Source organism: Thermobia domestica, chromosome 5 (genome assembly GCF_964235325.1).
Source record: "Thermobia domestica chromosome 5, izTheDome1.hap1.1, whole genome shotgun sequence".
Classification (NCBI taxonomy): Eukaryota; Metazoa; Arthropoda; class Insecta; order Zygentoma; family Lepismatidae; genus Thermobia; species Thermobia domestica.
This window is the reverse complement of record NC_137458.1, coordinates 112,171,553-112,189,902: the sequence shown is the minus strand read 5'-3', so window position 1 is coordinate 112,189,902 and position 18,350 is coordinate 112,171,553. Positions and strand designations below refer to the sequence as shown.

The 18,350-nt window shown below is 35.5% G+C and overlaps 1 protein-coding gene across 1 annotated transcript; it reads left to right on the top strand.

The window, feature by feature from the left end:
- The first annotated feature begins 414 nt into the window (after positions 1 to 414).
- LOC145685211 (deoxyuridine 5'-triphosphate nucleotidohydrolase-like) lies at positions 415 to 840 on the top strand. Its single transcript, XM_081757571.1, has one exon. It carries the CDS (start codon positions 415 to 417, stop codon positions 838 to 840), a length of 426 nt encoding a protein of 141 aa, XP_081613697.1.
- The last annotated feature ends 17,510 nt before the right edge of the window (positions 841 to 18,350 follow it).

Sequence of the window (18,350 nt, the reverse complement as noted above, 5' to 3'; positions counted from 1 at the left end):
CTAGATGATCCTTTCTGTTATTATGCTATCAGATATCAGAAGAGGAGTTTATGTAAACCTCTTAATGAAGCGTATGAAAATATCCAAAGCTCGAGATCATTTACGAAAATTTAGAGACCCTAAGAGTATTAAGCTGTTTAACCTAATGGAACAAGAACTAGATATCCGTAAAGGCAAAGGTAATGAGTTTTGGACACCACTATCAGAAGAAGATCTAGTTAAAGAAATCTATTATTTGTATGATTGGTTATTATGTGTTTGAATAGTTTGTCAAGGTGGTGGTTAGCTGGACGGAATTCTAGCCAGCTAAAGCCAAAAGGTATAACGAGAAAGATCAATTAGTTTCCAACTACTCGAGTAGTCATAAAAAATTAAATCTTTTATGAACTATGCCATAGAAGTGAGTATCATAATATGTCTCTGAAGGCTGTTTGTCTAAATGAATACAGTGTTGTTCCTAGAGTTATGGTAAAAGATTCTGCTGGCAATGATTTCTATTCTTCTGGAACTGTCAGAATAAAACCTGGACATACTCATCTACTTAAAGCTAGAGTTGAGATAGACATACCAAAGAGAAATTTTGAGAAAATCTTCTCTAGATCAAGTTTGTGTTTAAAAGAAGATACAGATGTGTGTGCGGGTGTTATAGACAGTGGATATTGCGGAGAGGTTATGGTAGTAATTGGGAAAAGCACATCGATAATATGGTCTATCTGTGAACAATTTGGAATTAACGCGGTGCTTAGATATTTTAACTTCCTTCCTTACGGTGAAACTGTTCTTCAAAGATTTCAGAGGATTGCACAGTTAGTTTTAGAATTTGATAGTTACAGAATTTGATAACGAAAGTGAAAGAGGTTCTGAAATTTTTTTAATCATCAGGTGCTCTCTAATCAAAATATTGTCTATATAGAAATAGAAGCTTCTTAGGTATCTTTAAATTCTAGAACAAAAGCTTTTGATAAACGTTGTTTTGTTGAAATCCCTATCCAACATACACTATTAGCAAATTCTCTAATAAAATATGATAAACGTGAACATGAGCTAACTTTGTCCCAATCAACCTTATCAGCAAACTTTCTTATGAAACCTTCAGATAATTGTCTGTTTGATATAATCGTTTGATATAATCCCCCAATCAACCTTATCAGCAAACTCTGTTATGAAATCTTCTCATGACTCTTCACATAAATCTCAACATGTTATAGTCAACAAGTTAACTCTATCTGCAAACCCTCTTATGAAATCTTCAGATAAGTCATTATTTGTTAAGTCTTCCCAATTGATCTTATCCTTGTATTTACGTATGAAATCTTCTGTAACATTTTCCCTAAAACGCATATAAGACCATTGTTTATTTGTTAGTGTATCTAATGTTTCATCTGACAAGTTCATAATATACTTCTGAATAATATTTTGGATAAGGCGTTCGTTATCTTCCTTAACACCCTTTTTAAATAAATGATCTAACATACCAATAGCAACACAAAATTGAATCAAATCAGGATTAGCTCTTTCATCATCATAATCATCTGGATTATCATATTCATCTGGGTTACAATAAATATAATCTGTATCATACTCTACATTCATTAAAAGATCATCATCTTCTTCATTATCTAAGTAATAACACACACAATTGAATACAAGTGTATATAAATATGAGTAACTTCATTTTTGTAGAGAATCAGAATACAAATACAAATAGACGAAGAAGAATATGAAAAAATGAAATGGTAAAAAATAATCTTATAAGTGGTGTAGTATCCATTTAAAAATGTCGACCTATTACCTAACTGAAAAATCTAAACACAAAGATCTGCAACGTGTTAAAATTGCAGATCTAGATCAGTCTAAGTTCTATGAAATCACACCTTGAAATCTTATTCAAACCAGGAATGATTCAAAGGTATTAGTAAATTTAGATGATACCCGGAAAACTATATTACTAGATAGGTAGTCTCTATCAGAAATGTAAATGTACATCTCTTTTTCGAGGCGGGCATTCCTACGCTTTAACCATAGAGAATAAGACAATTAAATCAATCAGAAGTGTAGTGGAAGGTAAGGAGAAAAGCCTAATCTGAATGAGACATTGAAGAAGGGTACAAGCTGTGAATACGAATAGTGCATAGTGTAAATAAAGGACGACACCAAAACAGAAATCCAGAAACAGATGGTAAACGGAGAAGAAAGAGTAGAAATTGTCGAAGTGGGAACACAAAATACAAATACTAACAAATATGCCAACAACTAAGCGCTTATCAAGCAACAATCTTGGTGTAGTGGTTATGGCGCTAGATTAAAAATTCAAAGAACAGCGGTTCGAATCTGCTCCAATCAGTATATTTTTATTTCTATTTGAAATAATGCATACATCACATGAAAGGTGGTAAAACAATGCGTATTACCCGTTTAATATGTTAAGTGAAAACCGTAAAAATTTCGGTGAAATTTATTAGAGAAGTGAAACAATGAAAATGAAGAAGGAAGTATATTTAATCAGGTGTTTTATTACAAGGTGGTGACCGGAAAAACTGGAAATTTTCCCGAATTTCGCCCATGTGTGTCTCTACGATAGGTAAATTTCTTCAGAAATGTGCGTATTGGAGAGACCATCATGTCAGAAATTCCGTAAATTTTCTATGCGCTTTTGCCCTTTCGCCGATCTTTACCTCTGAGATGAAGAGAGAGAGAGAGAGATGTTCCCGGAACTGAGAGTGTGATACTTCCATTCAAATCAACTAGATGACAAATAGACGCTTACATAATAAGAATGTCGAATACAAACAGCTATAAAACATCAAAGTAATAATTGCAAGCGTTATCACCTAAGGTTCCAAGATCCGAACAACATATCACTAATATCCCGAATGCCAAAAAATTGTGACTTACACAACTCCCCCTCTCCACAAATATGTCCTGTGAAAACAATCACAAGTTTTGGGATGAGGGACCATATTGAGACTACAATATTATACTATATGAGTAGACTTTTAGCAGATTCGTATTTAGGTATTTTTTCACAATCAGTTTTATTCATATTCAAGACAGCAAAAGCACTACATTTGTTAACGACAAAGCGTAGTTATTGCAACTCTGCGTTAGACGTGAATCATGCATATTACACTCGTGACTTTTGCTATGCAGAGGCTAGCCACGGAGGCAGGCTGAATAACGCCTGAAGGAAACAGCGAGGACAGATAGCGATACAGTGGACGGAACATGCAATGCACTACAGACATTTGAAGAGAAAAATAATAATAATAAAAAAAGAAAAGATCCCTCTTTCCACCCTTCATGCTGTAGTCCTAACTTCCATTTCCCCATCAAAGTTGCATGCCTAGACTATTATACAATCCAATAACACTTAATCCAGAGTGTTCAAACAACTTTGTTCTACGAAGGGAAACGTAGAGCACTACACTTACTGATATACCATACATAGACAGTTAAGTAGTAATAGATCAATGCAATTAACCCCACATAATATCGATTGTCTAAATATACACTGGTTTCAAACAATTAGACACATAACAAATATTCACAACACCATTATAACCTATCATATGTTAATTGCACTTCTCAAGTGGTAGAATGATTTTTTAAAATTACAATTATGAACACAAGTTAGTGAATGAAAAAATGACAGTCAATGAAACGAAGATGAAACGAGGTCGGATTTCGAGAAATAATTTGATAAGATGAAAACAGAACTTTATAAAATAAATGGTTATGATGCGCTAGACACAACACAGTTGCCTGTTTCGTCTCGTCATGTGAAAATTTCTCGTTTTAGAGAGGTGAGAAAAAACCTGTGTCTCGTCTCGTGCAGTGGCGGATCTAGCTCGGAGCCGGGGGCCTAGGCCCCCAGTTTCAGATTGATGAAAATAATTTAAGCTATTATTTATATAGTTTTGAAAGTTTATAGCAAGGTCATGATATACTTATCATAGTCTGAATTCAGGCAGTTCTTCAGTTTTTACTATCTAGATCCGCCACTGGTCTCGTGGCTATCCCGGTGTCATCTCGTGTTTCCAAAACGAGACAAATTGTTATCTAGACTTCTTTCGTCTCATTTTCTTTCGTAAACCTCACAATAGAAGTAAAATTGGGAGCCGTGCGGCTTCGAAATGTAACGAAGTTTACAAGTTAGAATTGATAATCGGACAAGAGGGGGCTATGGAATGCTTTCAAGACATTTAAAACGCGACGAGTCCAGACAAGGACCTGTCACGTCTCGTCTCGGAAAACGAAGCCTATATTGTCTCACCCATGCTGAATTGGAAGCCTCTCACCAGAGATGAAGTAGATCGTGGGCTGTTGGTCAACAGGACGTGAACCACTGCAACCCACCATCCACCGTGACCCACCATAAACCAGCATCCCACCATAACCTACATACCCACTACGACCCACCGACACACTCTGTTTAGTGCATTGTATATAGCACCCTCTGAACAGTGGTGAATTTGTCTACATTTTACTTTTAGAATCTCCATTTTCTTCTTCTTCTTCTTCTTCTTTTGCATTTGTTTCTATTTACTTACCTGAGATGAGTATATCAAACAAGGAAAAAGGAGACTTTGTTAAATGAACATCGGGGCCATCTATCGCGAGGTAGTAGTGCACATTTAAAGTGTTAATATTACAAACTGGGAGAGCGCAACAGCCAGAAATAGCCTAGAGAAACCGTCTTAAAGCTTCGACTCGCCGTATATATGATACGACGCGTAACATTATAAAGTGGCGGTGTGGCAGAGTGTGGAGCATTCACGACTCACGTGTAAAGGGTCCAGCGTTCGATACTCGCTCCAGTCAACTTGTTTTTGCTTTTTACCTATAAAGCAGTCATTTATAACTACAAGTAAAATATTAATTCACCATATGTTCATATATTCTAAACGATAGGAATTTTCAAATCAGTTGTAAAACTTTTCAATGTTTTACGTCAACTAGATACGAAATATAATCTATTTGATAAATATATTGATATCACTAGCTGTATTACGGTTACCACAGTCGTTGTTGAGTTGAGTTGATTTTGAGTTTAACTTCCCGTCCAGCAGCGAGGCTATATGAGACGTGGACCTAACCGCTTAGCCACGGATGAGCTCCACAGTCGTTGTGTCCGAAGTTTCGTGTCCATATCTGTGGAATTCTTGAGCCCAAGCAGAAGACCAACCCGGGTAGTGACCTCAACCGGCTCGGCTCGTTTCAACTTTGCGAACAGCTCGAGTCGGCTCGGTTGGGATGAGCCGTCGGCTCGGCCCAATTGAACCGATGACCTGAGTCGGCTCGGTTGGAACGAGCCATCGACTCGGCTCAATTGAGCCCATGGCTCGAGCTAGCTTGGTTGGTATGGGTCACCAAACATTGGTTTGAGCCACCTAAGTTGAAACTAGTCCATCGGCACGGTTCGACTCAACTAAGCCAATGCCTCGAACCGGCTCGGTTGTTTGAGCTGTCGGCGCGGCTCACTTCTTGGTTCGGTTCGGTAGTGAATGAGCTGTAAGCCGGGCCGCTCGAACCGTTCAGGACCTTAAACCAGGTTCCAGCAGTTTTGAACATGTTTGGCTGATGCCCATAACTTTTAACAATTTTTGGCTCGAGTCCGAATACTTACTCCTCCGGAAGTCAAACCCAGAACGTGACCGATGTCCTTGCCTCCTGAAGTCTTCTTGGCGACCGAGATCGACAGTCAATTAGCTTTTACTATTCAGATACAAACCGCTAATATTTTAATTATTATTATTATTATTATTATTATTATTATTATTATTATTATTATTATTATTATTATTATTATTACCAGCTTACCCGTGCGTATATTTTGCAGAATATAATTTTATTTTAATATGGGAAAATAGATAACGGTAAAATTTCGTTTTTCCAATGACTGTCCTCTGATACATACCCCTGATTAGATTACCTGCTTCCTCGTTTTCATTATTTCACTTCTCTAATAAAAGTCAACGGAATTTTCACCTCATTTTCACTTAACATATTAAACGATCTCATTTACCACCTCTCATGTGCACGACTTATTTGGAGAAGTAATACTCCAGAAGTAGAAACTAAATATACGGTTCTGATTGGTTGGTGTTATCCGTTTCTCGCCATGCAGCCTACGCATAGCAGCAAGGAAATAGTGAGGTCCTCTCGCCCTTCGTAGCTGAGTGTGCTAGTGTGTGCCCTATTGATGAATTTCCCTTTCTTTTAAATTTTCGTAATATTTTTTTTCTTCTCATACTCTCCACGCATACAATAATAATAATAATAATAATAATAATAATAATAATAATAATAATAATAATAATAATAATAATAATAATAATAATAATAATAATAATATACTATTGAACTTGCATGGCGAAATTACTGTATAATACGATATCATTTCTGTAATTTTCCTCCATTGAATGTTATTTAGTTTATTAGTGAGCACCAAATTGTCTGCTGCATTAACCTGAAAGAAGACCAACCTCGATGCTTAGCTTATATTACCCATCTTGCTTGACTCATCGCTCATGCGAATTATTCCTTCTACCATTATTGCACATATATATATCTTCAGCGGCTAAGGACATGAATACCTTCCACTGGGATATTAATGGCACGGAATTTCCTAGTTAAAATACTTTAAAACTAATTCTGTTATACTTGTCATGTATGTATTAGATCGTCTAATTGATGCATTAGGTGGACAATTGTAACAGACTTCCAGTGTGTAGTAAAACTTGTAGTGGAATTTTGTATTACACAAGAGATATTCGTCATGATATGCAATTCGATCAGAATTCTTTGTTTCCTCCAATACCAGGTATTTAAATAACAGTACGTTTTGTTGGTCATCCATGTGATTGGCTTAGGCCTCATTTGATTGACTTAATTGAACATGGATATTGAAGAAATTGAAACTCTGAAGCTAAAATACATTGGATATAATAGTTTATTCTTTTATATAATTTAAACCTTATATTTTGTTTCGTTAGATACCAAGGTGTTATTTCTGGAGCTGTACTTAGTCCAACCGCATTTCCTTATGTTGGATACAAGAGGGATGTGATATTCGGAAAGCTGGAAATATTAGGTAATATACAAACGTTTTTATAGTATACATAATAGTATTATAAGCGAAACAAATTGCAACTGCGTAGTTCTGCTATTCCAAATGCTATGTTTGAAAGAAACATTTCGCTGAGAAAATCAGTGTCGGAGATCTTACCATTCGGAGCCCAAGGTTTCAAGAAAATATTCTTGCGAGTGTGCAAAATCTCAGTGTTGAACTGATAGATGTGTCTGCTATAAAAACAGCAGTCAATGTCACTCCAAATGCCATTCAAGCTTACATTGCGTAAACAAATGGTTTCAGAATGTTTGTTATTTTTGGATCAAAAAATCCAATATATTTAAGGCAAAAATTTTCTTGTAGGCCTCATATCTCGAGAACTACATATAGTGTAGCCAAAATCAAACTATGACTTAACTCAGTATGATGTGCTTATTCCGTAAAAAATACGAAAATTCGGGTTAGGGACCGTTCAAAAATTGTGTGGTCCCTAATCCACAAAATTCAATATATTTCCTTCAAGCAAACATTTTCTTGTACGCCCCATATTTTGAGAACTACATATAATGTAGCCAAACCCAAACTAACACCTTACTCAGTATGATGTCGTTATTCCGAAAATAATCGATTTAGGTGCCATTCAAAATTTTGTGGCCCCTGGTCCAAGAAATCCTATATATTTCATTCAGAAACACATTTTTTTGTACGCCTTATATCTGGAGAACTACATTTAATGTAGCCAAACCCAAAATAAAAATTAACTCACTATGATGTGCTTTCTCCGTAAAAAAATATGAAAACTCGATTTAGGGCCCGTTCAACAATGTTGTGGCCTCTGATCCAAAAAATCCTATATATTTCATTCAGAAACACATTTTCTTGCACACCTTATATCTGGAGAACTACATATAATGTAGCCAAACGCAAAATAACATTTTACTCAGTATGATGTGCGTTTTCCGTAATAAAACTCGATTTAGGGCCCATTCAAAAATGTTGTGGTCCTGATCCACAAAATTCAATATATTTCATTCTATCAAACATTTTCTTGTACGCCCTATATTTTGAGAACTACATATAATGTAGCCAAACCAAAACTAACAATTTACCCAGTATGATATGCATATTCCGTAAAAAGTACGAAAACTCGATTTAGGGCAATTCAAAAATTTTGTGGACTTTCTTCCACAAAATTCAGTACATTTCATTCAATGATTTTTTGGTACACTCCATATTTTAAGAATTACATGCAGTGTAACCAAACCAAAACTAACAATTTTCTCAGTATGACGGGATCATTCCGCAAGAGATACAAAAACTTGATTTACGGGTCATTATAAAATACAATAAATAAAATAAAATACTGACATTCGTTTCTTCGTATAGTGCATTATGTCATGTCACGTGATAGGTGTGAAGTGTGATATCCATAGTATGGAGAGCTGTGAGTATTGTTATGTCTAACTAAATTAATATCCTGAAACCATCTGAAAACAGCTTACGATCCATTAATCGCTTTTTAAGCTGTTATATAAAGTTGTACTAAATTTGCATGAACAAACGTTAGAAATAAATTTGCCAATAAATACGAAAGGTCCAAACTTACAGACACATTTTTCTTCTGTTTATTTTAACTCTGATTAAATCAATTTAAGTACTATGGTAAAATAATACGGAAATATGTCAACTATAAGAAACGAATTTATCATATGATGAAGAATATGTATTATAAAATATTTAAGTATCACTAAGGGAATCATATTCTGTAAAAATGTATTTTATATTGTTATGAAATTTGGTATAAATTCTATAAAATTCCATTAATATAAATCATGTAGAAGAAAAAGTAATGTATAACATAATTCAAGTACGTTCTATGATTACTTAAAATTGCTGTTTTATTACAATATTTGTATATTTCTTTATTTAGAGTGCCATTTGTATTACGTTTACATACTATTTCAGTTGGCAGCAGGCCGGTAGCCAGCCCAAAAACGTTGGGAGGCCTGGATGAAGTTAGAGGAGGTCTATCCGACCATATTATGGTTCATCACCATATTATAGATCATTTGTAAGCCTACCGTGAAAATTTTAGGGGAGCCAGGAAAGATTAAGGGGGACCGTCCCCATAGACCTCCCTGGATACGGGTCTGGTTGGCAGGAAGTTAATGACAAGTAGTAGAACGTTCATTTACAAAGTTGTTATTGTAACGCATGATTCTAAATAAATATTACTTTCATGTTAACGGTCGATTCATGACACTTTAGTGTGTATGTAGCCGCAAGGATAAATAATAAGAGTATGTTTACAGTTTCTCATTTAGGTTACTACTATCCTAACATAACGAACAGGAGTTGGTTGATAGCTAAATAACAGTCAGAACGATATACTAAATCAATTTGAGATTTCAAATAATACAATACGGGACCTACTCTGATTATACCAATAAAATCGACAACTTTTGAATTTCAGTTACTTTTGGAGGTGTCGGAGGATTTTTCTTTGGTGTGAGCATCATATCTATTATGGAGGTGTTTTTCTATCTCGCTGTGGATGTAATACATTTTGTTGCTTGTAAGACAATGGCCGTAAGACAAGAAGCAAGATCATACTACCCTACAAGTTGCAAGGTGCCGTTCTGGAAAAGGATGAGTCTACAAACAAATCTTTGGAAATGTTTACAAATGCGAATTGGAGAAACGACTCGAGTTCAGAAGTTCACTAACCAAGATGTACATAAACGCGAAGAAAAGCAAGTGATGTTTCGTAGAATGTGCACGATGGAAGCTAGGTAAGAAAGTAGATGTTTCATTTGCAAAATAATGTTGAACAGTTTTTAGTTTATCCTTAGGTCGTAAATTTACTTCCCGATTTTAATGACCCAGCAACTTAGCTCTTAGACCGAACCACTTGGGGAAACATTTACCAAGGATCTTACATTTAAGAATAAGGTAGGCCTTTATTTTATGCTCCGTGTTTATTTTACACAAGGTGTCACGTCAGAAGGGCCCGGACAAAAGGGCGAGGACAAAAAGGTCCGAGTCAAAACGGCCCCACGCCAAAAGGGCCCCGGTCATAAGGGTCCGAGTTAAAACGGCCCCACGTCAAAAGGGCCCCGCGTGAAAAGGACCCGAGTCAAAAGGGCCCCGCAACAAAAGGGCCCCGGTCATAAGGGCCCGAGTTAAAAGGGCCCGCAACAAAACCCCCGAGTCTAAAGGACCCCGCGATAAAAGGGCCCACGTCAAAAAAAGCCTGGGATATAGGCTGAAAGCATGAGAAATATAAAAATGCTTATTACATTAAAAGTATTCAGTGGACACCACCTGATTTGTGTTGAGGGAACGTACATGTGGATCTGTATACAGTGTTAGTCAAATTTATTACGACAGCCCAGTTACGATTCATGTAAACAGAGAAAAGTGTTGCAGGTAGGTATTGATCAGTGCCGTGTCGTGGTGCGGGTGAGCGGGGCAACTACCCTGGCTGCCGAAGTAAGGTGGCGCAAAATGCGGGAGTCAGAAATAAAAGGAAAGAATGAAAAAAAAGAGGAAAAATTACTTGGAATATTGTAGATCAACAGCAGATAGTGTTACTCATGTTACGGAAATCTATGTACACCCAACCACAAAATTATCTCCCCCCTAAGTGCTCTAATTCCATAACTTGCGGTCCAGGTAATTTGCAGTTATGAGAACGCCTAGACAGATGGAACCCAATTTACACGTAACGTTTCTCGGCACTGACAACAGTAGGTAGCACTGAGTCCAGTCTTTATGCAAGTAAAATTGTGAGTAAATGACGCACGAAACATTTCCCCATTGTGAGATGAATCTCTCTGGTTCAGAGCGTGTTGTCCAATGAACATCATATGTTAATGTCAATATAGTTATGTACGTAATGTATTATTTCACTATATGCTGTATATTCAAAGAAATAAAAACACTGATCACGCATGAATCAGAAAATGCTTGAAAGTAGACGAAAATATCAAATCTAGAACAACTGCTGGAAATAAGTTAGTAAATGATTGCCTTCATTGAGAGACCTTCTCCAATTCTCCTCATTTCAACATCTTTCTCTTTCTGGAGGAGAGAAAATCTGGCTTGCCACATTGAGTATGTATTGAAATTGAAATTGAAACATTTGAAAAAGTTAGAACCTGACCAGGATTTGAACCCGGGTCCGCCGAATATAAGTTCAATGCGCTAAACACTTACCTACCTCGTCGCTTCATCTTCCGCCTAAACTACTAGCTAGTTAAAAGCATTGCATGTAAGACTATACACAACATACTCGTACTAATACTCGTATAAGGAGACGTTCCTTATGAGTGTTACAATGACTTACTCGAGGTTTCCTTCTTTAACTCAAGAAAATGATATAGACCTTCGTCAATGAGGAAAATATCGCGAAGCGTTCTTCAAGATGAGGCTACCTCATCGTTTTTAACAGGTCCCGATTTACATTAGTGCAATTCTTCCTCACCGTAACATCTAATTTCTGAAGAAGAAAAGCCGACAGACATTATTTCGGCATTCTTTGAGTTGCATCAACACGTGTAGAAATAGTGTGTGCAATGTTTATAACATAGCTACTAGTTTATTTTCTTATTTTTGTGTCAAGTGTGAAAGCAGAGATCTGTCATTTCAGTGACCCGGGTTCGAATCCCAGCGTGACATTTATTTTTTTCTTTATTCGAAGGTATTGTTTACGTAATTGATATTGTAATGTTATTATTATTATTATTATTATTATGCGTATAATTGTATGAATTTCGATGGCCACTGTCGCCGAATATTAGAAAGTGAATATGGGAGAGCTATGAAATAAAGTAAAGAGATGCGCGTAATTATATCATAAAATTATATGGCGAACGAATTTTCTTATCGCAAACGGTTATCGTCGAATATACATGGTTAGAGGAGCACTCTGTTGGTCAAATTAATAGAAGTTGCTAGACAAGTATTGGCCACCGGCAGAAAAAATACAAGTCGAGTACGTACTATTGTACAGGAGCAGGGCCGGCGCTGGCAGTTTTGCCGCCCTGGGCGGTACTATCACATGCCGCCCCTTTAATTATAATTATTCTGCCCCTTATTTTGACTGAAGACGTTCAAGTGTCATGAAAAAGTAAGATACCCCATTTAAAAACATGTATGAAATGGAAAAGTAAATAAAAAAATGAACTACCTCTCTCGAATGCCAGCGTAATATTTAGGACGACTCCGTATATGACACAATATTCAAATATGCTCGATTTCGCTGCATATCTGTGATATACAGAAACTCATACCAAAAACAAAATTTAAAAATATTCTTTAGTCACTAATAAGAGTTTTAATTTTAGAATTATTTTATATCAAAAGGTGTTTCCAATAGAGTAATGCAGCATGAGGATAATATAGTAAATCAGATATTACGTCAAAACTATAGCCTAAGTCTTTTAATGTACTAAAACACAATAGATATACATACATTTAACATACCTTAATTGAAAGAAACTTTTCTTGCTTTGATATGAGCAAATTCATTTATCACATTCGCGTAGTCCAATGTTTCAGTCAATTCGTGTTCTATTGATATTATCGCTAGACCACTCAAGCGTGTTTCAGACATGGAAGAATGCATATAGCTTTTAATAAGCTTAAGTTTCGAAAATCTTCTTTCTCCACTTGCCACTGTTGCTGATAAGGTTAACAAAATCCTAAGTGCAACACTGATATTAGGGACAAAGTCATTTTCCTTAATTAAAGTATATTTTGGTGAAGTTTTAGGCTTAATTATAGCGGATAACACTTTGAGTTCGTCTTTTAAATCACTGGGGTTAATATCTTTCAATTTTTCAAGTGTTAAAATTCTGGCAAGTTTAGTACACTTTTGAGATAAAAGTTCAGGTAGCATATCCTTAAAATTACTTATATAACAAAGAAAATCAAAATACTCGCTGTGATCCTTAAGTTGCTCAAACCTTTCTCCTAAAACTAACACAATCACGTCTAGAACTTTGTAATAAAAATCGATCTTGTATCCAAGGGCGCCAATTTCTCTGTAAATTTGGGAAAGGGAGGGCATTCAGATGCAGAAGGCATATATGAGGATGTTTTGACAAATTATGCATTCAAATTATGCCAAATATTGTATATTCATAAATACAATGCGGGAGCCCACATGAGCTTTGGGGTCCCCTGTCCCCCTGGAATCGGCGCCCTTGCTTGTATCTTGTTTGTGGATCTTCAACAGCTTCATCCTCCGTCTCGTACTGAAACTGTCTCTTCTTCTTTCGACTTCGAGCCTGCACTATAGTACCTATCCGTGGATCATCCATATCTAATGCTGATGCCAACTCCATCGCATCAACTAAGTAAAATTGAAACTTTTCATCATTTCTGCTTCTCTCAAAGTACTCAGATATATTTTCAAGAAACCCGACTGCTTCCAACACATAGGAATCAATGCTTTGGAGACTTTTGCTTACTATGTTTATGTGGAGTAAAAAGTCATACCAGATAACGAGTGAGCAAAGGAAAGTAAAGTCATGCAGCTGGTTTGCTATACAATCAAATCTTGTCGTTACTTATTTGAAGTAAGGCATCATAAACCTCCCCTATTTGTTATCTAAGTGGAGTCCCATAGTTGGAAATCTTATCTACGCTGCTGTAAGAAGAATATTGAACGAGATACCTGTGGCTAGTAGTTTGATAATTGAAAATGAGGGGAAATGCTCTGAATTTCCTGAATATGAGTAAAGTAAGTTCAATTATATTCTCTGGTGAGCGCAATTATATTTTTCCATACGACATATTATGAAGCATTATATTTTGGTAGTATTATTTTCTTTTTCAAATTTTGCCGCCCATTAGACTTGCCGCTCTGGGCGGTGGCACGGTTCGACCCCCCCCTCGCGCCGACCCTGTACAGGAGTATGCTCAAGGACCTTTAGTCAACTATCTTCGTGGTTTGACTCGCAATTTTAATTTTCAATCCACGCAAGCAGTTTCAGACAAATGTCAATCGTATTTGGCATTTGGAAAGTTAAGCAAAAATGATAATAATCTTATGTCCAATATAAGTTGGAAGAATTTGAAAACAGATGAAAGTAGCCAGAATTTTTCAATGTAAGTTCACATACTTTATATATCTGCGACTTGGGACTAAAACGGCTAATGTCAATACTCATATTAACATTTGCTTTTCTTGCAAAAGAAAATATCCATTTATAGGCGTTAAAATTTGACAAAAAAGTGACATTGGCCCTTTCAGACCCAAATCACACACACACACACACACACACACATACACACACACAGACACACACACACACATATATATATATATATATATATATATATATATATATATATATATAATTATATATATATATATATATATATATATATATATATATATATATATATATATATATATATATATATATAATTTAATGGACAAGATATGAAGATTTTTGTTTGCAAGGATTCGTGTTAGTAATGTTTGCCTTTTGTTTTTCAATCTTTTTGTCTTATTGTAAGGCTTTATGCAACATTGGTACTTTTAAAGTATAATGATCATAATGTAATGTTAATCAAAGTCAAGTTGTTCAAAAATATACTCTAATGTAAAATAATTATATACCTATAAAATCTGATCAGATGCAACAGAAAATATAAACAAATGCTATTTGTTTGTAATGTTTGTCATTTGTCTTTCAGCCGTTTTTAAAACCTTATTATAAGGCTTCGTGTTAGGTTAGCACCGTTAACATATTACAATAAGAATAAGGTAATGTTCACCGAAGTCAAGTTGTATTTTATATATATATATATATATATATATATATATATATATACACATTAGGGTGGTCCATAAATATCAATGGTGCCCCAAGCGACCTAAAATTTTGAATCCGATTACAGTACGTAGTATATGGGAATATCTGGAATAAACCCATGTAATTTAGAAACGGCTAAAGGTAATGCAAAGATACCCTGGATAATAGAAATAGAGGAAGAAACATATCTAATTTTGTATAGTACTGCCATTGCGGCCATCTTGAAATCCACCATCTTGGATTCAGGTCAAAATTTTTAAATAGAAAGAGGGTCGTGTGACATTGTTTTGAGGTATCGTTTTACCAGAAGCATAAATCTGGTACTATTTTTAAGATAGCTTTAGTCATGTAAGAATTATTACTGTGAATAGATTTCTCCTTTTCAGATTAATAATTCTTACACGACTAAAAGTAAAGACATGAGTTTGGCGTGAAAAGAACGAAAGGGATATGCACGGCTTGAAGAACGCGAAAGAAAATGCACTTCTGAAAATAATTTGTTTGAACTTTATACCCCAAAAGACATGGAGCAGTTCAAGTAATGAAGAGGAAAACCCAGTTGAGAATGTTAGAGAAATTGTAAATGCGAATGCGTGTGTGCCCGAACCGTCGAAGAGATGTAAAAGGGGGGGGGAACTAATTTTATTACTCAAAGACTGGTGTTGCTCTTAATCGATAAAAGATCACTCATAGAGCGGCAATACATATTCTGACAGCGACGGCAGAGGCATTACATTAGGTTATAATGTAGAGGAACTAGCAATAAATGGGTCTTCCATTCACCGATGCTGAGAGAAAACCTGTACTGAAGTTGCACAGAACTACAAGAAACAATTTCAGAGTGCATCAAGTGCGTTAGTTGTGCATTGGAACGAAAAAATATTGCTGAATTTGACTGGCAGAGAGACTGCAGTCAGGTTATCAATAATTATTACAGGAGATGGTCATGAGAGGCTAATTGGCATTCCCATTTTGTCGTCATCAAGAGAAGAACATATTGATTCTACTATAGTACATTCGCTTGAAGAATGGAACTTGGTAAAGTTCTTGCAGGCAGTTTATTGTGACACTATTACTTGCAATATGGATCTTGTCAACGGTGCTTGCATTCTGATAGAGCAGTAGTTCCAAAGTAACCTTCTATACCTTCCTTGTAGACACCACATGTACGAATTAGTTTTAAAATGTGTATTTGATAACTGTTGTGTTTCGTTTGCATCTGGACTGGACGTTCTCCTATTGAAGTGTTTTCAGAACAAGTGGTCTAGAATAAATTGCACTAACTTTATTCCAGGAATTAATGATGATGATTTAACAAACAATATTTCCAATGTAAGAAATGAAGTGTTGAATATTGTTATCAAACTTGTAGAAGCAGGGCACTGCAGAGAAGATTACAGGGAATTTTTAGCACTGACCATCATATTCTTGTGTGGTATACCCCCTTGAGGAGTTTTCTTTCGTTTGCCTGGAGCAATTCACCATGTAAGGTGGATGGAAAAGCAAGCTACTGTTCAAAATATTTCTCTTTCGCCAACAATTTCGTTTAACGAAGCAAATAGAAACAGGTCTTCGGAGAGTATGCACTATCTGATCCGACTATATGTTCACAGTTGGCTTAAATGTGATCAAACATTTCATTCACCATTACAAGATCTACAATTTTTGAAAGATCTACAATTTGTACAGTTAAAGACAAATAGATGCTGAATTATCTGAAGTGGCTCTTTCTAAATTTTCACGCCGACTCTGGTACTTGACGGAGGAACACATAGCATTGGGTTTTTTTGATAATGGAGTTACCATAATGGTTGAAAGAATTAAAGCTATAAGGGGAAACCGTGTAGCAGCAAAGAGGCTTGACGCAAGAGATGATACCATAAAAATTCTTGTGAAAAGAGAAATCAGTGAATTTGTTACAAGAAACAAATTTTCCTCGAGAGAATTGAAATACCCAAAGGGTTTCTTGAGTGTGATCCGACTTCATGGCCAAATAACAATGACTATCTTCAGGGAAAGACAATAGTTTAATACATCCACGTAACAAACGGTGTGCAGAAAGGGGAGTGTAACTAATAGAAGATTACAACAACGTTCTTTACGAAAAGTGAGGAGCACAAACAGTTTCTTTTGCAGATAATAAAGGCGCACAGACAATATTTTCCTATATGCGACAAAGTGAACTATGTAGCAAATAAGATTCATAACTTACCAAAAGATACTACATAAATAAGGGATATTTCAATTTCTTCCAAGTTATAATTTTTCTTTTTCCTCATAATGGTATATGAATCATCTTGATGGAAAAAACTTATTTGTAGTTCAAAGTGAAACAAACAGTTTGTTTCAGTTTATGTAAAAGACTTCCAAAATTCTTACATATCTGTGTTCCATAACTGCAATAAAATAACATTACATAAAGAATTTTGTTTTTCATACATAATAACTCTTACATGAATATAGGTAACTTGAAAATAATACCAGATTTGTGCATCTGGTGAAATACCACCTCAAAAAGATATGTCACATGACCCTTTTCCTTTTAAAAATTTTGGCCTGAATTCAAGATGGCGGACTTCAAGACGGCTGCCATGATTACGTATACAAGATTAGGTTTCTTTCTTCCTCTAGTTCCATTGTCCAAATTATCTTTTCATTCCCTTGAGCCGTTTCTAAATTACGAGAGTTTATTCCAGCTTTTCCCAATACACTATGTATTGTAAACGCATTCAAAATTTTAGGTCGTTTGGGGCACCATTTAAAATTATTCAATAGATCTAATTTTTCTCCTGGCTTAATTTGGTTCCATATGGAACCATTTTAGGGGGTGAATCTAAAGAAATTCCTAAATTTATTTTTCCCCATATAATTGAGTTGATATTAGTTTAACGTCCCTTTCAGCAGCGAGGCTATATGAGACGTGAACCTACTGATTAACGTGGAATCCGAACCACATGAGCTCCCGCCGGGAATCGAACCCGGGTCTCCCACGCCAAAGGCGCGTACGCTAACCGCTTAGCCACGGAGGAACTCTTTCCCCATATAAATTTGGACCACCCTAATATCACCCTAATATATATATATATATATATATATATATATATATATATATATATATATATATATTGATAAGATTTAATGGAGAAAATATATATAATAGTTTTTACTAAAGATTTTTTGTTTATAATATACTTCTTGTTTCATTATTTTTTATTTGATTCCATGTCAATAAGGCCCAGACAAAGAACGACATGTACAGAAGGGGTTGTCCTCAATGCAATATCATATATCAGTGGCTCCCAATCATGTTTACCTGGCACCCTATTCGCAAGTCCTTAATACTTCACACATTTCTTACCGCTTTTTGGCTACTCGTGCTTTTTCTGATCTTTTACCTGATTTCAGATACACCATTGAATTTTCAATTCGATAATAATAATAATAATAAT